This window comes from Neurospora hispaniola (assembly GCF_033458365.1).
Source record: "Neurospora hispaniola strain FGSC 10403 chromosome Unknown B0T23scaffold_10, whole genome shotgun sequence".
Classification (NCBI taxonomy): domain Eukaryota; kingdom Fungi; phylum Ascomycota; class Sordariomycetes; order Sordariales; family Sordariaceae; genus Neurospora; species Neurospora hispaniola.
In genome coordinates this window covers 885,013-907,960 of record NW_026944415.1, presented here as the reverse complement: position 1 = coordinate 907,960, position 22,948 = coordinate 885,013, and the positions used below count along the sequence as shown (strand labels likewise).

Genomic DNA, 22,948 nt, shown 5'->3' with positions numbered 1-22,948 from the left:
CTGTTACAAACCTTCAACGACTGTGAAGAAACACGTCTACTTGTAGTGTATCTCCTCATCCCATATCATGGAACACATCAATAAACCGCACCAAGCACGCCAGACTTTCCCCTTGACTATCAACCATGTCTAGTCCATTAATACCAAGTAAAAGTCAACTCCTGGCAGAGACAGACAGACAAAACTATCTAGATAATACAGCGCTCCTCCAGGAAAAACAATCACCTGACCACCTCCTTATCCTTTCTGGTAACCGTCTGAATGAAACTCTGGTACTGTTCATCTTCCGTGGTCTCCAGCATGATTCTAGCATTCCGCCTCGGTGGAAGCTCCCTAATCTCCGGCTTGGGTATCTGCTTGTTTGCCGTCGTCCACAACACTCCTCCCGTCCTTGCCGCCTTTGGCGCTTTCAGTTCCGCCGCCGCCGCTTCTTCTGCTCTTGATGGAGCATCCATCATCACCACCTCCTTGTCCTTGTCTTTCTCCTTCGCGTGTTGTCCCTTTCCAGACCCGGCTGCGGCGGCCCCGTCCTGCGCCTTACCTCCTTCTCCTTCGCCGTTCTCTGCCGTCTCAGTGGGCCTGGGCAGCCTCATGGCTAGTAGAACGTATTCGCTTCGTTGCATAGTATCCATGATATCGTCCATGTACCTCTTGACCTCCTCCTCCGGCGCCACTACTCTTGCCAAATTATCCAGCACATGTTTGCCACTGGGAGCCGCCGTGAACAACCTTATAGTTATGGGCTGGTAGTAATCAAGCTCCGGGTCCGCCATCGGATATACTGCTTTGCTTCCCCTCCTGATGATAAGGAATGACGCCACCACCTGCTGTTGTTGCTGCTGTTGTTGCTGTCCTTGGGTACTGCTAGCGTTGCTACTGGGAATAGTCTGATAATCCAGAATGCTGAACTTGGGAAAGAGGTACCGATCACCGTTTCCTCCTGCAAACTCGAATACGATGGCCGAATAATCAGGTTGTTTGGGCGGCGGCGGGGGGCCCTTTGAACGAAGTGCCTGTTGGGCAGATGACTTGTCGGCTTTCTCTCCTTTCTCCTTTGTGGCCTTTTCGGCCTTCTCCGTCGTCGTCTTCTTCTCCTCAGCAGCATTGGCCTGTGAGGTCGTTGCTGTACCGCAATCAGTCCCATTGCTCGCGCCGTTGGTTTGTTTCGAAGATCCCGCTGCCGAGACCGTTGATTGACGTCGTTGCTGTTGGTTCTTTTTAGTGGCAATGTTAGAATGCGCGAGGTCCAGAATCGCCTTAAGATCCGTGGCATCGGCGGGTTGAGGCTTGTTGTGGGCTATACGCCGGACCATTTCCTTCGTCTTTTCATCGTCCAGGGCTATCTTTACTAACGAGACCAGGAGAGCATCGCTGTCTTTGGGCGGCTGCAAAGTAGATGACTTTTGCTTGGGGTTGGATGCTAGAACAATGTCAAGTATTGCAGCTACCTCGTCCGCAAAGTACTGAACCGTTTTTCCATCGACAAACAACTTATCTGCAGCTGGTGGCGCCGGAATGTTGCTTTGCCGTTTGCTCTCTGACGTGATGGCGTCAATGATACCCTGGAATCGCTCGAGTTCCTGCTTGGAGGCCTCCCCCTGGGCCACCCGCTTCATGAGATCTCGGAGTTGAGGGTCTTCGCCAGCCTTCTCGGCTAGCATGAGAATGATTGGATCTGCCCCCGCAGCTGGCTTGGCTGGTGCGGCGCCATTGGCAGTGGTTCTTGGCGTGGCAGGAGCTGCTGGAGCTGCTGGAGCCCCTGTTGCTGGTCTTGGGGGGACACCCGATGGTATTGAGGGGGTGGCCGGAGTCGCAGCACTTGGTGGAACGGTTGGTGGGACGGGCACTGGTCGGGGTGGTTGCGCATCAGCAACTGGTGCTGTGGTTGGGGCCCGCGGAGCCGCCAAGGACGGAGATGGTGAAAGAAGTGATTCGATGCCTCTAGGCGTTCCAGCGGGCTTCGCGAGCGTGGATGGGGCCGCAGCAGCTGGACTAGGAGCACTTTGCGCGGATGGTTGTTTGGTCGGCTGTGTCTGTGACGTCGGGTGTACTGCTAGCTTTCCTGGTGTTTGAGGCTTGGCCTCCGCTTGTTGTGTTGTCTGAGAGGTGACCTTTGGATCCGCCTCTGTTGTGATCGGTTTCTTGGCGTCTGATGCAGCTGGCGTAGGTGTTGACGAGGTTGAGGCCACCACTGACTTGGGCTTGGGTGTAGGAGGAGGCGGCATGACCCCATTCGGAGGTCCGTATTCGAGGATCGGTCGCTTCTCGGTTGGTGGTTTTGGCGGAGGAGGGTTGGGATCCTTGACCGCGAACATTGTCGCCTCGAAGACATGTGGCTCAACCGTGATTGTCACCTGGCCCAGCTTAACCATGCTGTCCTTGGGAGGATTGTTGGGTTCCTCGATGACGGCACCCCTCTTCTTTATCGGCTTCGTCCAGTACTTTTCGAATATTTGCTCGGTCATCCATTGGTTACGCGATCGGACAAAGGACTCGTGGAGGACGCCGCTGCGAAGTGGTCATGTTAGATTCAGCCAAAGCGCATGAACGCGCGGGGGTTTGAAGAGGGCTGCACACCTTTCTTGCAGAGTCTGATAGTCCTTGGTCGAAAGATGTTCCGGCTGCGGTTCCTCGACGGTAGGAAGCGGCTTCCCTGCTGTGACGGAGCTGGGCAATGTCTGCTTGGGCGGCTCCTCCACAGCGGGCTCGGGCTCGGGCTCCTTTTGGGGCGCGGGCGCTGGAGTGGAAGACTTTCTCGAGGTCGGAGGCGTGTCGGTTTGTCTTCGCTTGGCGGCCTGCTCAGACCTCGCCGCGGCGCGAGGAGGCAGCTTGCGCTTCTTTTCCGTAGTCATGGCTTCACGCACGCGACCCGACCCGGTACGGTACGGTACGGTACGTTTCTCGTCGTGATGTGGAAGTGAGAGTGGTGCACTATGCAATCGGCATCGGGACCTGAACAATTGCGAATGTCGAGGGAAGCTGATTATTGGATGTGGTATCAAGGGCGTAAAATGACGTGTGTCTTGGGGGGCAGAGGGGGGTATCAATCGCGAAGGAGAAAAATGGGATTATGAACAAAAAGAGATAGGTGCCAAATGGGAAGTGTCGGTTGAATAAGAAGCAAAAAAGGAGGGAACGTGTCCGGCGTGACGGGGGTGGGTGTCCAAATATGCCCGGAGATGACGACGATCGCGGCTGCGTGTGTGGACGTGTGGGTGGTGGTGGACGAGTGAGCGTGTTGCGACTCGTAGTGAGAGTTCGTTGTGAAGGTGAAGGATGTGGCGTAGTGTATGTACAGTGAAGACTGGAGATGGACAAGACGGAAGTGGAAGAAATAATAGGATGGGGCTTCATGTGCCTGTGACGGGAAGGGAATGAGCACGCACTCCCTTCCCCCTCTCCGCCTAGTGTAGGTAAATGGTCCGAATGGCCGGCCTGTCCTCCGCTCTACACTACACTACCATCGGCCTACCGTCCTCTATTCTAGAGGTACCTACGTACACTAGCAAACGGGAGACTGCGCGGACACTGATCCTGGATACCTCTAGGGTAATAAAAGGAAAGCGGCCCTGTGATTGGTTCGGGGTCGAATGAGGTCCCCTCCAAGTTTATTTACCCTTGGTCGTCCAGCTTTCCTTCGTCGGGCAGGTGCACCTCGTGTCTCCGCCATCTCTGATTTAAATTTGAGGAAAAGACATAAACACCGGTCCAAGCTTCAATATGTGTGACAATATCATCTCGTCATTGACATTCAGAGAAAAACGCGTGTTGCGCATGCTCATGCGACAGAACATGAGATGAGTGGAAAGCCACTATTGGCGGCAAGGTTTGATAGACGCTGATAGTGAGTAAGCCCAACACGGGAATTGCGGCTGACTGTGCAATGGGTGGGACGGCGATTAAGCCTCAAGCGCCCTGGACCCAGTGTATTATGCTCCTTAGCAACTCGACGGCAGGATTGGGTGAGAGCTACACGGATAACCCTAGCCTCGGTGATCCTGCTTCTAACTGGGCCCAACCCGAGTCCCGCTTTGCCATCCAACGTCAGCTCTTCTTCTGGCGAATCTTGGAACCAACATTCCATTCCAACTTTGCAACCAACAAGGCAACAAATCTTTACAAAGCGGCTTGGGTTCATAGTCTCTCGCTCTTTACAATGGATTAAAAGCGTTCTGATCTTACAAATCCATAATAACAACAAAACACACACATAATACACCCAACAACAATTACATTCTATTCCCTTTCGTTCACATGTATGACAAGGGATCATGACGTCTTCGGCGGCCTACCTCGTTCCGGCCCTCGCCGTCGGTGTTCCCGTCGGTATATACGCTCTTTTTCTCGGTCTTGTTTCGATTCCGTGTATTCAACGATTGTAAGAAAATCATTTCCGTAGAAAAATACTACCAGAACCATCATCGCATAAATCAGAAACGTAAACATAATGTGCTAACCAAACCATCCTCCATCTTTCTTCGGTAAGTGCCGTATATTCACACAAAATTAACACCCTCTGGTGGCCGCCACATAACCCCAACCGTCCCGAACGATGGGGATTTGCAAGTCAGTACCATAGTCTCTAATCACCAACACCAAGCAGAGATGGTTGTGTGACTAGGTAACACAAGTAGAACTAATCAAACACCCGAAAAAAGAAAACCAAGTAACCCCCTTCCCCCTTCACACCCTCGACTCCCAAACCCTTTACGCATGGCACATCCTCCCCCTGGGCCTCTACGCCCGTCACGAATCCGCCCTAGCCGCCCAAGAACGCTCTTCCAACGACGGGTTTGTGCCAGACATCACCACCACCCTCAACTTCAAACTCCTGCGCGACGACCCCGAAGCGAGACTGGTGCTCTACTTCCACGGCAACGCAGGCCACATCACGCAATCCATCCGCCCGCGCTCCTTCCACGCTCTCACCTCGGTCTCGTCCAAGATCCATGTCCTGGCCATCGACTACCGCGGCTTCGGCCTCAGCACGGGCTCACCGACGGAGCAAGGGCTGATTCTGGATGCCAGAGCGGTGGTCGACTGGGCTACCAAGGTTGCGCGGATCCCGCCTGAGAGGATTGTGTTGTTGGGTCATAGTCTAGGGACGGCGGTGGCGGCTGCTACTGCTGCCGAGTATTGTTGTACTCCTGAGGCTAAGGCTGGCTGTTGCTCTTCGGATGATGGAACTGAACCCAACAGAGACGATAATCACGAGACTCAGGCAAGGAGAGAAGAAGAACCGAGGGACTTCGCCGGAATCATCCTCGTAGCCGCCTTCTCTTCCCTCCCCACTATGCTCTCCGGCTACGCCATCGCCGGCTGGATCCCCGTCCTTCGCCCGCTTTCCTTCTGGCCATGGCTACTCGACAAAGTTATTTCCCGTATCGTGGACAAGTGGCAAAGCGCCGAGCGACTTACCAGCCTGACGAAGTCTGCTAAGACGGATGGGCGGAGGCTGAATCTGACGCTTCTTCACGCCAGAGACGACTGGGATATTCCATGCCACGAAGATGATAAGCTTTTCAAAGGCGCGGTGAGGGGATTGGTGGAGGCGGAGCTGGGGATTAGGACTGAGTATGGGACGGGTGAGCAGGAGGTTGAGCACGATGATGAGCGTGAGAGGATTAGGAGGGAGGAGGAGAGGGAGGTGGAAAGTTGTGTGGAGAACTTATTGGAGAAGGAGAAGGGGAAGAGGACGGTGGAGAGATGGATGGGAGATGTGAGAAAGGAGAATGAGAGGGCGTTTGTGACGACATGGGAGGATGGGGAGGTATGCATTAGGCAGGAGTTATGGCCTTATGGTGGTAAGTTGAGCTTGGGTCAGATCGCGGTTGTGAAGAGAGAGCTAATCAGGTGATAATGCAGGACATAATAATCTCATGTACTACGCGCCGGTGCCAATGGCTGTTATAAGGGCATTTGGGCTTGCTGACCAGCCTGAGTAGCCGGGATTGATGGGGCAGTGGTAGCTCATAAGGAGGCGTTCACGAATAGATTTTCATTTTACAAGATACACACGGCTTGAAACTGTGAATACCACCGGACGGCATGTACTGAAGGGGCTGAACATGTTGCATGAAAGAGGCATCATCACGAAGAGACACAGGCACAGTAATGGTTAATGTATGATAGTGAACTTGTCGCCAAAGCCAAACGAAGATGGGGAAATAATAGCCACAAAAAAGGATATATTAATGATCAAGCGCCCCCAGAACCCCCACCGTTCCCTCCTCAAGGGTTTATCGCCGGTCGCCGTATCGTAGGGAAAGGGGGCTATGGACAGCCCGACCAAGGCCGGGCACCCTCTTTTGTCGTATTCGTAGAAGCAAAATACCGTTGTCAGGAATCAACGACACCTCAGAATTCATCATAACCCCAACCCAGCGAGCGGTTCACCGCATTCATGGCATTAACACCCGCCCTGACGAAGCTCGCCACTCCGTCCACTACAGGATGGCCAAAAGTCTCCTGCTGGCCCTCCTGGCTGTTCAGCAAGTCCTGCTGATCGAGGGTACACTGCCTCTTCTCCATGACCGCACGATGGATAGCCCGTCCCCACATGTTATACCACTGGTCCTCGCTGATGCTAGTATACTTCCTCTGTCCATCCGCGCCCATGACCGAAAAGTGCCAGTCCGCAAACACGGTCTCGAACCTCTTGGTCCGGAAAAACAAATACGGCCACGTAAAGATGAACATGAGGCTGAATATGCACAGCCAGATGATCCACCGCGTCGTCCGCCACCGATTCGTCTCGCAATCGTTGTACACATGCACATACTCGTCCTTCTTGGGGAAACTGATCTCCAGACTGCCGCGGTAGTTGGTGGCGCGCACCAGGTCCGTCAGCTTCTGCACAATCTTCTTGTCGTCGAACCCGACCACGCGCCGCTGCAGCGTCAGACATTTCAGTCCGGCGTGGCTGGCACAGTAGCGGTGGCACCACTCAGCCAGCGTCGGCCTTTCGGCTAAGCCGACCTCGATATGGCGATTAGCCCCCGGCGCACGCTTGCGGAGGACGGTGCCGCGCCGAACTTTCTCGTCGTTATCGGCGGTGCGCAGCTGCATGAGAGAGGTTTGCGAGACAGGGTCCGAGTAGAGGTAGGGGGTGAGCTCAATGTGCAGGTCAAAGTCCGTAACTTGCTCCGAGTCGTTCTTACGACGCCCGTTTTGAGGGTCAGTTATGTCCCTGCGGCGCTTGTGTGTGCCGTGGATGCGGACAAAAGGCCGGGGTGGCTGTTTGGACCATAGCTCGATGTGCTTTTGGAGGAACTTGGGATCGTGGTCCAGGCGCGAGTCGAGGTACAGTTCGGTGCCGGTGGGCTCGTCTCTTTTGTAGTGGTTCACCCAGTCTCCGGGAGGAAGTATGTTGTGTGGGTGGTTGATATAGGGTGGTGCGCCAGAAGGGAGAAGAGGAGCACTACTACTGCTTCCCGAGGCGTTGATTTCGTCGTAGAGGGGCGGGAGGTCGTCAATGTCCAGCTCTGGGGCATCGGTATCTAGAGTGCCATCAAGTGGAACGGAGTGTGAGTGTTCGCCGGGTTGAGTGCGCATGGAGACGGCATCATCGCTGACGCCGAGACGAGGTGAGGGTTTCCCCATGATAACAATCTTGAGGATTAGGGTTTTCTGATGAAATAATGTGTAGATAATATAGATGTCAACTGTTATATGATCATCAGTAGGAACGAGAAATAGAAGGATAGAGTTGAAGGAAGGTGAAGTGAATTGGGCGACGGTTGGTGATCATAAAATATTCAAGTGATGAACGAGAAAAGATGAGTGGTCAGCTTCTTTGACAGCGAAGGCAGCAGTGAGTGGCGCAGCAACACCGGAAATCAGCCCAAGCCAATCTTGACATCGACTTTGAGTTCAGATTTTAGCTGCAAATGTGTTAGTTCGAAGCATTTTCTCGGGCCTTTCCCTGGTTTTATTGTTGTGTCTATAATGACCCCAAAGGGAATGTTACGAAAATCGAAGTGAGAACAACTTGAATAATTATGTAGAGGTATGGTAGATATTTTCTTATAATACACACAGCACAATGTCGTACATAACGTGGGTAGAGATATGAAATGCCCGACCGATATGTACCTAGAAGCCGTTGAAGGCTCCACTTTTCCCTCTCGGTGCGTACCGAGCTGTCCCCTGCACCTGACAGCGTGGGCTGCCTTGGAGGACCCCGCGACAGGTCAATTGGGCCCCGCTTGCCCCGCTGACCCTGCCTTCTGTGAGACGATGGAAAATGCGCTAACTGGGCCACGACACGCCAACACGCCAGTAAGGAGCAACCTCCGACCCCCGAGCGGGACAGGAGCTCAGGGTGGGATTGGAGCTGTTTTGGAGTCCTGTATCCATCGTCAACACCCAAGAATCTCTCTCCTTCCCCACGTCTCCCACCCGAGTTCTTCGATCCGTCCTCAGCCTTTTCATCTCTCAACTCTCCCCCTGGACGTGAGGGCAGCTTCAAAAGTCCCACACGACTCTACTAGTACGATTTTACTACGACGACCACCACCCCAAGCTTGACAGCACCCCACCTACCCTCTCCTAGTGCGCATCCATCACATTCGTCAGGAACAATGCCGCCGACCCAAGAGTCCAAGCCTGTTGACCCGGCCCAGGAGAAGCAGGCCGCCGAGGCTCTTGCTTCCCTCAAGGAAGCTCAGCAGCCCGCCGCCGACGAGTCCGGCTCCGAAGATGAGGGCGCCGACGGCACCGCCCAGGAGGCTGGATCCGGCTCCACAAAGAAGAAGAACAAGAAGAAGAGCAAGAAGAAGAACAAGGACAAGTCCGCCTCTACCGAATCTTCTGCTGAGGTGGGCTTGACGGAGGCGCTGGCGCAGGCAGACCCCAATTCCGCACTCAGCGGCTTGACCCCCAAGCAGATTCAAGAGTTCATCGACCTGAACCCCGCCCTTGCCAACGAGCTGCTGGCGGCGTCTGGGAGCTCGGGAACAATCGACGTGATGGAAGCCTTCAAGAAACTCAAGATTCAGGACATCATCACCGGTCTTGCGAGCAGTGGAAAGAACCGTAAGGACATGGCATCATACAAGTTCTGGGCCACCCAGCCCGTGCCCCAGTTCGACGAGAAACCAGCCATCTTTGAGGAAGGACCCCTCAAGATCCAAAAAGTCGAAGACATTCCCGATGAGCCAATCCCACTCAACCTGGCGCCCTTCCGATGGGTCACCATGGACCTCACAGACGAAAAGCAAATGCAGGAGGTCGAGAAGCTCTTGTACGGTCACTTTGTGGAGGACGACGAGGCCATGTTCCGTTTCAAGTACTCGACCTCTATTCTCAAGTGGTAAGTGACACTTGGCGAGGGTTATTTCAGTCGCGTCCATGTGGCTTGTGCTAATGACGTTGCGCTAGGTCGCTCATGTCTCCTGGCTGGAGAAAGGAATGGCACGTCGGTATCCGTAGCGGTGACACTCTTTGCGCTTTCATCGCTGCCGTTCCTACCGAGATCCGCGTTCGCGACAAGGTTATCCAGGGCTCCGAGGTCAACTTCCTCTGCATCCACAAGAAGCTTAGAGGCAAGCGCTTGGCTCCCGTCCTCATCAAGGAAATCACTCGTCGCATCAACCGTGAGGGTATCTGGCAAGCCATCTACACCGGTGGCATCGTCTTGCCCAGGCCCGTCAGCACTTGCCGCTACTACCATCGTGCGCTCAACTGGCAGAAGCTGTACGAGGTTGGTTTCAGCCCGTGCCCTTCAAACAGCAAGCCGGCCTTCCAAGTCCGCAAGTACGCCCTTCCGGAACAGACCTCGACCAAGGGACTTCGCGAACTTCAGGTCAAGGATCTCGACGCGGTACACAGCCTGCTTGAGCGCTACCTGAAGCGTTTCGACCTCACCCCAGTATTCAACCGGGAGGAAACGGAACACTGGCTCCTCCATAAGAAGGATTCTTATGCCGAGCAGGTCATCTACTCGTATGTTGTTGAAGTAAGTTTCCAGTTACGATCCGCTTTCCTGGCAGTTGAACTCGTACGCTAATCTGATGTAGGATGCCTCGGGCAAAATCACCGACTTCTTCTCCTTCTACCTTCTCGAGTCGACAGTCATCAGGCACCCGAAGCACAATTCGATCCGCGCTGCTTACATGTTCTACTATGCCACCGAGACTGCTTTCGCCGAGCCCTTCGACAAGGGGGCTCTCCAGAAGCGCCTGAACGATCTGATGGCGGATGCTCTGATCCTCGCCAAGCGCCACAACTTTGATGTCTTCAACGCTCTTTCTCTCATGGACAATGCGCTCTTTTTGGAGAAGCAGAAGTTCGGACCAGGCGATGGCCAGCTTCACTACTACCTGTTCAACTACAAGGCAAACCCCATCCACGGTGGTGTCGATAAGAAGAACAGGCTGGATGAGGATAACTTGAGCGGTGTCGGGTTTGTCATGGTCTAAGAGGGTTTTGGGTTAGGGTGTTGTTGACTGCTTTCAGGGTGGCTGATTCTACTGTGTTTGAACAAGAGTTGCCTGCATACAAACAATACCCGATGGATACCAGCGGGGTTAGCATCAAAAGCAATTGTAATAGTATTGATATTCAGCCAGCCTGGCGCTGCCAGACGATGAAGGTCTACATTGTTGGACTCGGACCGTGCCTTCTTGACCCGGGATTAGTTCGCCACAGATCAAAAGGAGGAAGAGGGGGAACCTTCACCAACGACTTCCCCGGTTTGCCTTGAACCCCAACATGTTTGCGATGCGAGTCATCATCCGGGGATTGCGCCAACGCTTTCGCTGAATGATCCCACGACAGGGGCATCTCCGTAGTTAGAGGCGGACCGACAAGCCTGTCAATCTGTCCCACTTTCTATACGATCTACCAATCGGAGCGTTTCGACGTCGAGGTACGTCACTGCCATGGGGACCAACACAATCACATGTGGACGCCGGCCGACAAGGTGCTCCCAATTCAACCGAGCCGCCACCACGAACACCGAGCCATCTACCACCTATACCCGTTATTTGGCCCTGAAAGTGTGCTTTGGCCTCAATCCCGTCTCATCTCAACAATCATCTAGAGCCCGCCAGTTCATATCTCTTCTCATCACGCGCAAAATACCCCAACATGCAAGTGTTAAGATGCTTACCTACATACTATGCACTCACTAACACTTTTTCTCTTAGGGCGCCAACAACAACGCGCAAGCCTCCAGTGCCCACCGTAGCCGAGACCATCAAGCACCCAGCCTTTCCCACGGCGATATGGAATCTCGAGCCCGATCAAAGTGGCCTCGCTCCGGTCGCTGTTGGCCGCGGCGGGCCCTTCAACGTGAGCTGGGAAATACACGGTGAAGGGCCCATCAAGGTTTTGGTATGAGCCCTCGACTCAGTCTTCCCCTCACAACCAACATTATCACTGACACTCTCGCAGTTTATCATGGGTCTCGGAGGTCTTAAATCCGCCTGGCAGCGTCAAACCCTCTACTTCGGCCACCAAAATCGCGACAAGTACTCCGTTCTCCTTATCGACAACCGCGGCATGGGCGACTCCGACAAGCCTCTCATGCGCTACAGCAGCAGCGAGATGGCCCGGGACTGGATCGACATTCTCGTTCACGTCGGATGGCTTCCCGCCCCGCCTTCCTCCTCGTCCTCGTCCTCCTCTTCTGCCGCCTCCCTTTCATCACACTCCGGGCCACCCCTCCCCGTCCCCACCGAACGCACCCTTCACGTAGTCGGCCTCTCCCTAGGCGGCATGATCGCCCAAGAACTCGCCTGTCTCATCCCCACCGCCATCTCCTCCCTCAACCTTTGCTGCACAGCCGCCGCCATCGAAAACACCACCACCTTTGCCGAAAACATCGCCAACCGCATCCGCATGCTCATGCCCCGGCCCGTTGATCACTCCATGGCCGACACGGCTCGGCAGCTCTTTCCTCTCTCGTGGCTCGAACAGCCAGACGACTGCGAAGTGCCCGACCCATCGACCACTCCCAAATGCGGTCCACCCAACCCGCGTTCGCACAAGATCCCCCGCCCTGCTGGGTCGGAATATCTCAAGTTCGATAGCAACGCGCAGAGGTACGTGGCGCAGGAGATGCACAAGCGTCTTGACCCGGCCCGCTTTGGGCTCAAGGGGTTTTTGTTGCAGTTGATTGCGGCGGGGTGGCATCATAAGTCGGCCGAGCAGTTACAGAAAATGGCGGATGAGGTGGGGAGAGAGAGGATTCTGGTAATGCATGGGACGGAGGATGGTATGATTAGCGTGCCGCATGGGAGGAAGTTGATTAAAATCATTGAGCCGGAGGTGGGATTGATTGAGGAGGGGATGGGACATGCGCCGGTGGTGGAGAGGACGGGGTGGTATCATGGGGTATTGGTGGAGAGGATTCAGAGGGGGGAGGGTTTGGACGGGAGGGTTTAGCTTTGGGAAAAGGGGGTATGAGTGGTGATTTAGAGAGACAAAGAGGGGGGAGGAAGTCAGGTCTATTGGGGTTGGGTTTTGGTGAAGATGTCGATCGTTTATCTGGGGCAAGGAGTTTTGGAGCGTGTTAACTTAGCATGCATGCATTAGGTCCTTTCGGGGGAGCACGCAAGTGTTGGCTAATATTGATCAATCCATCTTACGAAAGCGGCCTTCAGATTGTATGTCTGGATGCAGTGGTGAATTGAACTTATTCGTGAGCAAGAGACATCAGCTGTTCTAAGCGACAACCGAAAAGCTCACCACTTCATGATACCACACAAACTTCTATATTCCAGATCTCATTGGCGAATGCTAACATAAATCGTACACAACCCCCTCCTTTCTCAATTCTTCACCACCAGCCTCAAGAAAGGACGTCCAGTTTACCGCCTCCTCCCATGAATCGTCCTACACACCATCCCCATAAAGTTATAAAACACCCCGTACGCCGCCCGGCCCAACGCGCCCTTATACCTGAACCACAGGACCAAGCCACCAGCCAACATCGGCAGACCAACACCACCAATCAAACTACGCACCAACACCTGCCCCTGGTGTTCACTCTTCTTCACCACCTCCGAATACCTCTCGTTCCCAAACGACACCCGCGAGTACTTGGTCTGCCACCCCAAACTCGGCACATAGACGCTCAACCACTCCTCCAGCGCCTTGCGCCACCGGTACACGGGCGACAGCACCGACGACCGCATCTCAATGTAATTCTGCAGCGCCAAATCATTAATGGCGTGCGCATCCGCCACGCGCACGGCGCTGTACTCGGCCAGCGCCAGCTCCCGCTGCGACGCCTCAAGACTGCTGTCGTCGTTGGTCATGCGGTCGTGCTTGTCGAGAATGTCGAACAGGATGCGCACGTCTTCCAGGCCGGCGTTCATGCCCTGTCCGTAAAAGGGGACCATGGCGTGGGCGGCGTCGCCGACGATGACGACGGACGAGGAAAAGTGGTAGGGCTTGCATTTGATGCTGATGAGGGGGAGGTGGGGGTTGGTCTGGAACTGGGACACGAGGTCGGCGGGGGTGATGAGGGAGGTGACGCCGGGGAAGTGCTTGTCGAAGAAGTCTGGGATGGAAGAAGAAGTGTCGCCGGTACTGCCGGCTTCGTCGAGTTGCTCGTAGATGGCGGCGGGGGCGAAGAGGGTGCAGGTGAAGGAGCCGTCGTTGGATGGGATGGCGATGAACATGAATTCCTTGCCGGGCCAGATGTGCAGGTGGTTGGGGGATATCCTGAACTTGGACTTGGCTGATGATGATGATGGGGCAATCTGGAACTCGCACCAGAGTGTGTCGATGTACTCTTGCTGGTAGTCCATGCGGGAAAACTTCATCAGGTGGTAGCGGACCGCGGAGTGGGCGCCATCGGCACCAATCATAAAGTCGAAGTCGACCTCGATTTCGCGGGCTCGGTCTCGTGGGTTGGAGGTGCTCTCGTCTCTGTCTTCGAACCAGGCCTTGTTCCGCTTGAAATCGGCGCCGGTGAGCTTGTGGTTGAAGAAGAAGGTGACGTTGGGCATCTCTTCGAGCATGTCGAGGAGGCGCTTGTTCAGGTCGCCACGGTCGATGGCGAGGATGCTCTGATCTATTCATCAACACACCTGCTCTGTAGAAAGGCAAAGGGGTCGAGGGGAGGGGTCTTACCCGTCCATGGATGTCGTAGTCTTGAGCCTCCTCATACAATTTTCCATCTGGTCGCTTGCCGTGGATCATGCGGCCTCTCATGGGGATGGTCACCCCTTTGACATAATCGATGAGTCTTGGCTGGTTGGCATGGCGCATAGCATTGAGGCCGCGTTCTGAGAGGGCCAAGTTGATGGATCTGGTGAAGTTGAGTGGTGTTGTTGAGGGATCGCGGAGGTCTTAGTGTTTGTTAGTTAGCAGTGACATCTTGAATCTTGACTCATGATGTATTGTAAAGTCAACACGGTAAAAAGACAAGACTCACCACCGCGCAGTTCATAAATCTCAACATCATGACCACGGTTGGCCGCATAAAGAGCAGCCAATGACCCGACCGGGCCAGCGCCGACAACGACGACCTTTTGCTTTCTCTCCTCCATTTTTCGAAATTGGGTTGGTAATTGAGAGGATTTCCTAGCTTTGCCGGAAAACCCAATGGAGGTGATAAAATGTGTTGGTGATTACATCAGACGATTTACACCAAGATCCCATGCGACATGCAGTTCGAGACTCGTCCGTGCGAGCTGATCCACTCTACCGACGCCCTGCTGGTGCACTAACACCATAAACGGCTTAGTGTGGTCAGAAAGGTGGATCAATTGGGTAAGCATCTTGGTCCCTTGCTGGGTCCATCCAGCAGAGCCCCACCCGTCCCGGACCCCGGCAGAGCCGCCGCTGCCCGCCACTGAGAATGGAATGCGCGTGGGACGACTTTTGGGAGGAAGGGCGCAGCGGACAGCGCCGCCAAAAATATTATTCGTCCGTCCACGCCAAGGGCCCGGCATCCCGACCTGTCGCCTTCCGTTTCGTTGTCGCTTCTTCACTTTGTCTCACGCCCGTTCAAGAACAACGAATTCTCCCGACTAGGATAGGTACCCAACACGAGGTGACAAAGGTACTTCTACTTTTATTTGCTCTTCAGACCCTGTGCCTCTAGGCCATCTTCTCCTACGCAAACTTGTTGTCTGTTGCTTCCCTTCGGCACATCAGGTCGTGCTTTTCTCGTCGTCAAAGAGCAACTCTTTTCGACATCCGCGCTTCCACCTGCGATCGTCAAGCTAACTTATCGGCCCCTCTTTAAAGCCTTTCGATAACCACAGACAGTGCCACTACAGTCTAATACGAGCACCACCACCATGACCGAACAACCCCCCGCGAAGAAGAAGTGCCTCGGCGCTGATTGCGAAAACGATGCCGGTTCCCTCCAATGCCCCAAGTGCTTGAGCCTGGGTATCAAGGGTAGCTTCTTCTGCTCCCAGGACTGCTTCAAGAAAAACTGGGTACGGCGCATCTTCTTTGGTTCCCTCATCCCACATACCTATGGATTTCCTCGACTGGGTCCCGTAATACCTTGCTTGGACTCGCACTTGCATGCGAACCTTGATAGCTGACCCTTGGGTTGCCCAATAGAACACCCACAAGGAGCTTCACAAGCTTGCCAGTAAATCAACCCGCTTCCCCTCCGCCTTTGCCAGAGCGCATATTCTAAAATTCTGCTCCAGGTCCCGAAACCTACAACCCCTTCCCTACCTTCAGCTACACCGGCCCTCTCCGCCCCGTCTACCCTCTTTCGCCGAAGCGCGTCGTCCCCAAGTCGATCCCCCATCCCGACTATGCCGAGAGCGGTATTCCCGGCGGCGGCCGTACAAGGTCCAACAAGATTGAGCAGCTAGACGAGAAGGGTCGCGAGGGCATGCGCAAGGTGTGCCGCCTCGCCCGTGAGGTTCTCGACATCGCCGCTGCCGCCATCCGCCCCGGCATCACCACCGATGATCTCGACAAGATCGTACACGAGGCCTGCATCGAGCGCAACTCGTACCCCTCGCCTCTGAACTACAACTTCTTCCCCAAGTCGGTCTGCACATCGCTCAACGAGGTCATCTGCCACGGCATCCCCGACAAGCGCGTCCTCCTTGACGGCGACATCCTCAACCTCGACGTCACACTCTACCACGAGGGCTACCACGGCGATCTGAACGAGACATACTACGTTGGCGATAAGGCCAAGGCCGACCCCGACTCGGTGCGCGTCGTTGAGACGGCCCGCGAGTGCTTGGAGGAGGCCATCAAGCTGGTCAAGCCCGGCACCCTGTTCCGCGACTTTGGCAACGTGATCGAGGCGCACGCCAAGAGCCGCGGCTGCAGCGTCATCCGCACCTACGTCGGCCACGGCATCAACAAGACCTTCCACTGCCCGCCCAACATTCCCCACTACGCTAAGAACAGGGCCGTCGGCGAGTGCAAGCCTGGAATGACCTTCACTATCGAGCCCATGATTGCGTTGGGCAAGTACCGCGATGTTACCTGGCCCGACAACTGGACATCCACCACCATTGATGGCAAGAGGACCGCTCAATTTGGTAAGTGCTGTTCATGATTCTGTAGGCGGTGGCTGAGTGCTGAGATGTTCAACTAACCCTGCTTAACAGAGCACACCCTCCTTGTCACCGAGACCGGTGTTGAGATTTTGACGGCGCGCACGGCTGACTCTCCTGGCGGCCCGGTACCCATGCCTACCGCCGCTGCTTGAGTTTGGTCGGACGCTAAAAAGTAAGGTGTGCATCGTTATCGGAACAAAAAAAGGCGTTTAAAGGGAATAATGTTGTGGTATAGACTTGTGCCGTAGCGTTCAATGCCTGAGTTGATACCCGGAGACATTTAAACGGGAAACCCAAAGCCATGGTCAGATCTATCAACCTACTGATCTCACAATCGCAGAGCTAGAGGCACGTTACATATATCAGGTTCGCGCAAAGAACAAGTGTCTGGACGGATATTCTGGAAGATTCTTAATCGAGAGGAGCGGGATTCGGGATCCTCACTTCAAGGCGGACTCGGCGGTAGACTCGGCGGGTTGTGGAGAACCGGGTCAGGAGCTCTCTCTCTCTCTCTTCCCCAAAAGCGATTTGAGATTGTAAATGCTTGGATAGAGTACAGACAACGCCTAATGTTTCACCATATTTGAGACTAATACTCATCACTTCGGTAGTCAACTGGAACCATGAGAACTTGGAAGAACCATGCTTCTTAAAAGTGATGTAGCGGATCATCGAGTCGGCGAGGCCGAGACCGGGGAACGTCTCTATGCCGCTTTGCCCCACCTCGGCCGGGCTGGGCTTACAGGATAGTGGAGCTTTGCAGAAAGAAGCTTGGGCCAACCTAGCCGCCCAACAGGCTCCAGGGGCGGACTTGGCAAGTGGGCTCGGGCTGGCAGTTCACGGCGAAAAAGAGTGGAATGAGGCCGGGGGGGGGCGCCTTCATCATCGAGGAAGCCCCGAGGCACCAGCACCAGCACCAGCTAAGGTAGGTATCTATCTGCCTTGCCCCCAACAACCCTCCTCCTCCATGCCTAACTGAACCTCCAGCTGTCTCCACGCAAGAACCGAGTGAGTCTTCCCACCACTGCCCCGAGTCTGCCAACTTGCGACCGCCCTTTTTTTTCTTTCCCAGAAAACACCAAATCCAAAGATCAACACGACAGCTTTTTCCAAGTCTTATCATCCCACCTCTATCTAACTTGGTAACCAGCCTCCACGTTTGTACAAGCACCGACACCGGCGCGCCCGAAGCTTGACATAGTCCCCCTTTCCTTCGATCGAACTCTATCGTCCGACTTCGATTCCATCATAGTTGCGCACGCCATCTGTCGCGCACGTACAACATCTAGCCCACGCTCGCGCAAACCGAGTCCAACCAGCTACACCACCGAAGCTCTAGCTATCATCCGATAAGCAAACAACCGCCAAAATGTCGGGCGAGGCGTGGCTATACCTGTTTGCGGTGCTTATAAACGCCGTCAACCTCTTCCTTCAAGTCTTCTTCACCATCATGTACAGCGATCTGGAATGGTACGTTGGTCATCTTACCCCCCTCTCAAAGGCTTCTACAAGTACACGGGACTTGGCATCCTGCGCGCTTTGTGGCTGGCGCCTCTTTTTTTTCGAGCAGACAGTTGCTAACGGCATCTTGCAGCGATTACATCAACCCTATTGACCTCTGCAACCGCCTCAACACCTACATCATCCCCGAAGTCGCCGTCCACGGTTTCCTGACCTTCCTCTTCCTTATCAACGGCTACTGGCTGCCTCTCGTGCTCAACGTGCCTCTTCTCGCCTGGAACGTCAAGAAGTAAGTTTCAACAACCGCTTGGATGACCATATCCGCAGCTTGCGCGAACCGGATAACTAACCATGCGGTGCAGGATCGTTGACAACGCCCACCTTCTGGACGCCACTGAGATCTTCCGCAAGCTTAATGTCCACAAGAAGGTATGTCATCAGCTCACCACAACCAACCGCGTCCGCTGTGGTGGAGCTTCAAGAACTGCTTCTAACCGATCTGCGCGCTCTCTAGGAATCTTTCACTAAGCTCGGCTTCCATCTCATTCTGTTCTTCTTTTACTTGTACAGTATGATTGTGGCCCTCATTCGGGACGAGGCTCATTAGGAAATGGCCGTCGCTCGCTAAGTTGAACTGGACTTCTCGTTTCACTACGATACCGCCACGAAGTCCCTCGGATCGGACGCGGAGCTCTCTCATCGGAGCTCGTGCTCGCATCTTTACCACCACCGTTTTCTCGAAAGTACATGACGGCGCTGGGCTCACTGGTACGCAGTACTTCAAACACACACAAACAAAAATCATATACAGTACAACCACAGGCAAGCAAGCAGGCAGGCAGGATCCTCGGCAACGGATGTTTGCAAAAGGACGGGAAGGGTTCATGAGCGTAACATACGACGACCTTGACAGATGGAATGGGAGGGCATGAAGCTATGAAGAAATGGCGGGAATGATTATATTATTGGATGGCGGGAGAAGAGGAGGACGAATTGTATGGTTTTGGCTTCTATAATGAAGAGGAAAAGCGACTGACGGTCTTCGGGAAGGTGGCAACTGCCTTGCTGTACGCCTCGGTTGGCATGACAGCTGGATAGACGGGGCAAAAGGAAATGATCAAAAAGAGTTTACGACCTCTTTAGCGATACCAATTGGTGTAGGCAGGTGAGGAGATGGAGAAATCGCGTGCTGTATTTTACTGCTTCATGAAGTATGTAATGAAACCGGGCGGGCTACGTCATGAAGATCATGGTCTCTTGCTGTCTTGTCAAATGTCCACACCGAGGGAAGGCAACGCGGGCCACATATGGAGAACAGGAACATGACTTTTTGGTTCATAGATATTGGGCGCGCTGTTGGAATATGTACTCTCTTAGGAAGCTGTTGTCGTCCTACCAAGATGGAACCGAATATTCGGGACACTGAACACTCTTTCTACTGCATGGTAGAGAGCGAGACAAGCCAAAAACACAAGAGCTTGGCTCAACGCTGATCATTGTCAGCCCCTCCCTCACAAGCAAGCCTCAGCTCCAAAGCTTGGTCCTTGCTCAGCCAGAGTGCGACAGCAACCCGGTTGGTGGTTCGCATATGGCCCGTGCACGCGTGTATCGGAGAAGCTCCACTCTGAATTTGAGGTCCACTGTTCCAGACGTCAACCAATGCGCCTGCCGCCGACAACTCCAAGAGGGTCGCATCCCATCTTCATCTCCAAAACAACAAAAACAACAAAAAAACATTTTCAGGTTCATCAAGCGTGCGGCTGGCGAGCATATCATCACCACAAATTCAGCAAGCCGCAGCAGAACTCAACAGAATCCAAATAGCCATGGCCGACTTCAACGAATACCCAGCAAACCTGTCAGTCAAAGACGCCCTCATTGTCCGCCAAGTCGCCGAACCAGACCATGCCGTAGTCCCCTACACCGGCGAGGATCTAAGCCGACCGCGACTCGGGCCCGCCAACCCTTTCCGCGACGATACCGACTCGGCTTCTACTGCGGTTGGCACCAAAAGGAAGAACGTCCTGACCGGCACCGCGGCCGAGACCTACATCAGCGAACACACCTTCCGCTCCAAGCACCGTGCCATCGAGCGCGGCGGCGGTCCCGCGCGCGAACAACTGGGGAGCACCGCCAAGAAGGCGGCGGCTGCGAAGCTGAGGCAACAGAGAGAGGGGAAAGGAAGCGCGACGATTGCGGATGGCGATGGGGCCTACGTCGGGCCGTGGGCGCGGTACAAGAAGCAGGAATATGAGGAGGTGAACGAAGATGAGCTGGGGAGTGATGAGGAGTATGAGATCGTCGAAGAAGGAGAAGGGGAGGAAGAGGAAGACGTGGTAGAGAGCGGGACGGTCGTCAAGGCGCCGACGAAGAACCTGGCGCGGAGGAAAGAGGTGGAAGAGCAGGGCGCCGAGACGACGACGTTCCATGGCACCGAGGAATTCGATTATCTCGGCCGGACATACATGCACGTCCCGCAGGATCTGGATATCAGTCTCACCAAGGACGTCGGGAGCGTCACGAACTTTATCCCCAAGAAGCACATGCATACTTGGAGGCACCATGCCGGCAAGCCGATCACGGCGTTGCAGCTGTTCCCCAAGTCGAGTCACTTGGGTCTGTCGGGCAGCACGGACAGCACCATCAAGATCTTCGATGTGTATCGCAATCGCGAGCTGTTACGGACGTATGCGGGTCATTCAAAGGCTATCACCGACTTGTCGTTTAACAGGGACGGCACCAAGTTCCTTTCGGGCTCGTTCGACAGATGGATCAAGTTGTGGGACACTGAGACGGGACAGTGTGTCAACAGGTTCAATACGGGCAAGACACCGCATGTCATCAAGTTCAACCCGTCGGTGGACCAGGGTCACGAGTTCTTGGCGGGCTTGTCGGATAACAGGATTGTGCAGTACGACAGTCGTGCGGGAGCGGATCCAGTGCAGGAGTACGATCACCACTTGGGCGCCATCAACACTCTCGAATTTGTGGACGAGAACAGGCGGTTCATGTCGACGTCAGATGACCGCTCGTTGAGGGTATGGGAGTATGGAATTCCTGTCGAGATCAAGACCATCAGGTATGTCTTCTTTTTTTTTTCTTTTTTTTCTTCCTCCCATTTTATCCTCCTTGCCAGAAGTAATCACATGCTAACATCCACCCCCTCAGTGAACCCGACATGTTCGCCCTCACCAAATCCACCCAGCACCCTTCGGGCAAATACGTCCTCTACCAATGCTCCGACAACTCCATCGTCGCCTACTCGTCGGCCTCGGACAAGTTCCGCCAAAACCGCAAGAAATCCTGGCGCGGCCACAACACCGCCGGCTCCGGCATCGGGCTGGTCTGCAGTCCCGACGGGCAGTTCGTCGCTTCGGGCGATACCGGAGGATATGTCTGCTTCTGGGACTGGAAGACGTGCAAGATGTACCACAAGATCCACGCGGACACGAGTGGTGGAGCCATTAACTGTGTGGTTTGGTCGGAACAGGAGACGAGTAAGGTGTTTACGGCGGGAGCGAAGGGTGAGATTAGGATGTGGGATTAGACACTGCCTAGGGTCGTGGGTCATTGGGTCATTGGGGGATTTGGGCGGTTTTGGTAGTTGTCGTCAGGGGCGACGGCGAAGGAAGAAGATTGGAGTGTCTCAGGTGAGAGCAATCAAGAATTACGAGCGACCGGAAAAAGATATTTACAGCATTGCTTGGCGTTGGGAGAAACATTTCGGTAATAATGGGATTGGATTGGCTTTGGTGTACAATCTTGATTTTGGAGGAGCGACACCAATCGAGACACCGGCGAACAGCCGATATTCTATCATCCATTCTCTGGCTTTGATTCTTTTCATTCATTTGATTGAGATATACATTCGATTGACTTATATACTGAATGTGCAATGAAAAGTGACAGTGGCTGGTCGACCGAGTATCTTCTTGTGATCCAGGTCAATCCAAGTCATTCACACCACTCGTCCAGCTGTCAGATATTCTCTCTCTACACCACGGCGTCGAGGTTTACTTCCCAAAAAGCCATGAACATTACTTTGCAGCCATGTGTGTTTGGATTGTTTGCTTGATCATATGGATCTAGCACGGTTAGTCGAGCTGCCGCTATTTGTCCAAATCAGCATTATCTATCATCTTGTGCACCATACCGCCTTGGATTTTACTTATTCCCTCCATACAGTTCCGGCCCCTCTACCGCTATACCATCATTTTCGGAGTTGTTCTTTTGCGCATCTTCCTCATACCCGTGTGGTGTGTGGTTGGCTTACGGTGCCACTACACTAGGTTTTGGAAAATACCACCGCCCAAGCATTCTTATTTAAACCGAAATACCTACTACGTTCGTAAAGGATGAGGGGGTAGTTCCTGCTACATAACTTAAAAAAGGAAGAAAGGAGGACAAAAGGATAGAAAAGGTTCAAGCTTATAGGAAAAAAAGAAACAAAAAAAGAGTGGACAATACCGGATTCGAACCGGTGACCTTTCACAAAGGCGCATCTGTGGAACAATGCGAAGCGAAAATCATACCCCTAGACCAATTGCCCTTGGATTGTTACAGAATATACAAAGCTCTGAGCCTATATTTGCCTTGGGCTTCAGTGCTCACCTATAGCACAAACATGTACAGTGATAGTCAAAGAAAAATACTGTCACCCTTACCTCATTAGATATGCGAGGGAGGGAGACTATATTTTTTGTTTTTGGATAAGTTTATCATCCATCTCGTTGATATTAGCAAGATGTCAAAGCAAAAAGGAACATCGTGGTGGCAACCAGTGATAAGTAAACCGAGCACGTCTAAATCCCGATCTTTGTACACCTCTTAAGACGGTTTCATACATTGTCTTGTTTTAACTATCAGGTAAAAGACGGGATCTAGAAAAGAACAGTGACTCCTTAACTCTATTAACCGTTGAAAGCCTGCGAATTTCCTCCGCCCTCAAATGGCCCAACATTAATGTTAAATAATTAAAGAAATGT

At 53.8% G+C, this 22,948-nt stretch overlaps 8 protein-coding genes and 1 non-coding gene across 9 annotated transcripts; 5 read left to right on the top strand and 4 right to left on the bottom strand.

Annotated features, from left to right (window-relative positions):
* Window positions 1-95: 95 nt before the first annotated feature.
* B0T23DRAFT_46099 (uncharacterized protein) lies at window positions 96-2,947 on the bottom strand. Its single transcript, XM_062841294.1, has 2 exons — window positions 2,578-2,947; window positions 96-2,508 (listed from the first exon to the last, which is right to left on the bottom strand). Exons 1-2 carry the CDS (start codon window positions 2,850-2,852, stop codon window positions 222-224), a joined length of 2,562 nt encoding a protein of 853 aa, XP_062688259.1. The 5' UTR covers window positions 2,853-2,947; the 3' UTR covers window positions 96-221.
* A 1,140-nt stretch (window positions 2,948-4,087) lies between these two features.
* On the top strand, window positions 4,088-6,199 carry B0T23DRAFT_46037 (Alpha/Beta hydrolase protein). Its single transcript, XM_062841292.1, has 4 exons — window positions 4,088-4,378; window positions 4,487-4,566; window positions 4,659-5,804; window positions 5,866-6,199. Exons 1-4 carry the CDS (start codon window positions 4,272-4,274, stop codon window positions 5,943-5,945), a joined length of 1,413 nt encoding a protein of 470 aa, XP_062688258.1. The 5' UTR covers window positions 4,088-4,271; the 3' UTR covers window positions 5,946-6,199.
* On the bottom strand, window positions 6,152-7,772 carry B0T23DRAFT_46042 (uncharacterized protein). The gene has a single exon (XM_062841293.1). The coding sequence runs from the start codon at window positions 7,600-7,602 to the stop codon at window positions 6,358-6,360; it is 1,245 nt and encodes a 414-aa protein (XP_062688257.1). The 5' UTR covers window positions 7,603-7,772; the 3' UTR covers window positions 6,152-6,357.
* A 357-nt stretch (window positions 7,773-8,129) lies between these two features.
* Window positions 8,130-12,390, top strand: B0T23DRAFT_423883 (glycylpeptide N-tetradecanoyltransferase; the record flags this gene model as incomplete). The annotated part of the gene is made up of 5 exons (XM_062839841.1): window positions 8,130-9,313; window positions 9,382-9,958; window positions 10,020-10,405; window positions 11,151-11,337; window positions 11,398-12,390. The coding sequence occupies exons 1-5, from the start codon at window positions 8,583-8,585 to the stop codon at window positions 12,388-12,390; spliced, it is 2,874 nt and encodes a 957-aa protein (XP_062688256.1). The 5' UTR covers window positions 8,130-8,582.
* Window positions 12,391-12,609: 219 nt separating this feature from the next.
* Window positions 12,610-14,638, bottom strand: B0T23DRAFT_390177 (FAD/NAD(P)-binding domain-containing protein). The gene is made up of 3 exons (XM_062837862.1): window positions 14,390-14,638; window positions 14,086-14,303; window positions 12,610-14,021 (listed from the first exon to the last, which is right to left on the bottom strand). The coding sequence occupies exons 1-3, from the start codon at window positions 14,502-14,504 to the stop codon at window positions 12,816-12,818; spliced, it is 1,539 nt and encodes a 512-aa protein (XP_062688255.1). The 5' UTR covers window positions 14,505-14,638; the 3' UTR covers window positions 12,610-12,815.
* A 622-nt stretch (window positions 14,639-15,260) lies between these two features.
* B0T23DRAFT_408441 (methionine aminopeptidase 1) lies at window positions 15,261-16,654 on the top strand (the record flags this gene model as incomplete). Its single annotated transcript, XM_062839299.1, has 4 exons — window positions 15,261-15,404; window positions 15,535-15,565; window positions 15,627-16,484; window positions 16,554-16,654. 4 exons carry the CDS (start codon window positions 15,261-15,263, stop codon window positions 16,652-16,654), a joined length of 1,134 nt encoding a protein of 377 aa, XP_062688254.1.
* Window positions 16,655-17,871: 1,217 nt separating this feature from the next.
* Window positions 17,872-18,570, top strand: B0T23DRAFT_327132 (cornichon; the record flags this gene model as incomplete). Its single annotated transcript, XM_062835593.1, has 4 exons — window positions 17,872-17,972; window positions 18,097-18,252; window positions 18,326-18,392; window positions 18,478-18,570. 4 exons carry the CDS (start codon window positions 17,872-17,874, stop codon window positions 18,568-18,570), a joined length of 417 nt encoding a protein of 138 aa, XP_062688253.1.
* Window positions 18,571-19,653: 1,083 nt separating this feature from the next.
* Window positions 19,654-21,939, top strand: B0T23DRAFT_416019 (WD40-repeat-containing domain protein). The gene is made up of 2 exons (XM_062839616.1): window positions 19,654-21,042; window positions 21,132-21,939. The coding sequence occupies exons 1-2, from the start codon at window positions 19,790-19,792 to the stop codon at window positions 21,508-21,510; spliced, it is 1,632 nt and encodes a 543-aa protein (XP_062688252.1). The 5' UTR covers window positions 19,654-19,789; the 3' UTR covers window positions 21,511-21,939.
* Window positions 21,940-22,420: 481 nt separating this feature from the next.
* On the bottom strand, window positions 22,421-22,512 carry B0T23DRAFT_t388. Its single transcript has one exon. It is a non-coding gene; the product is annotated as a tRNA-Ala (tRNA).
* Window positions 22,513-22,948: the final 436 nt, after the last annotated feature.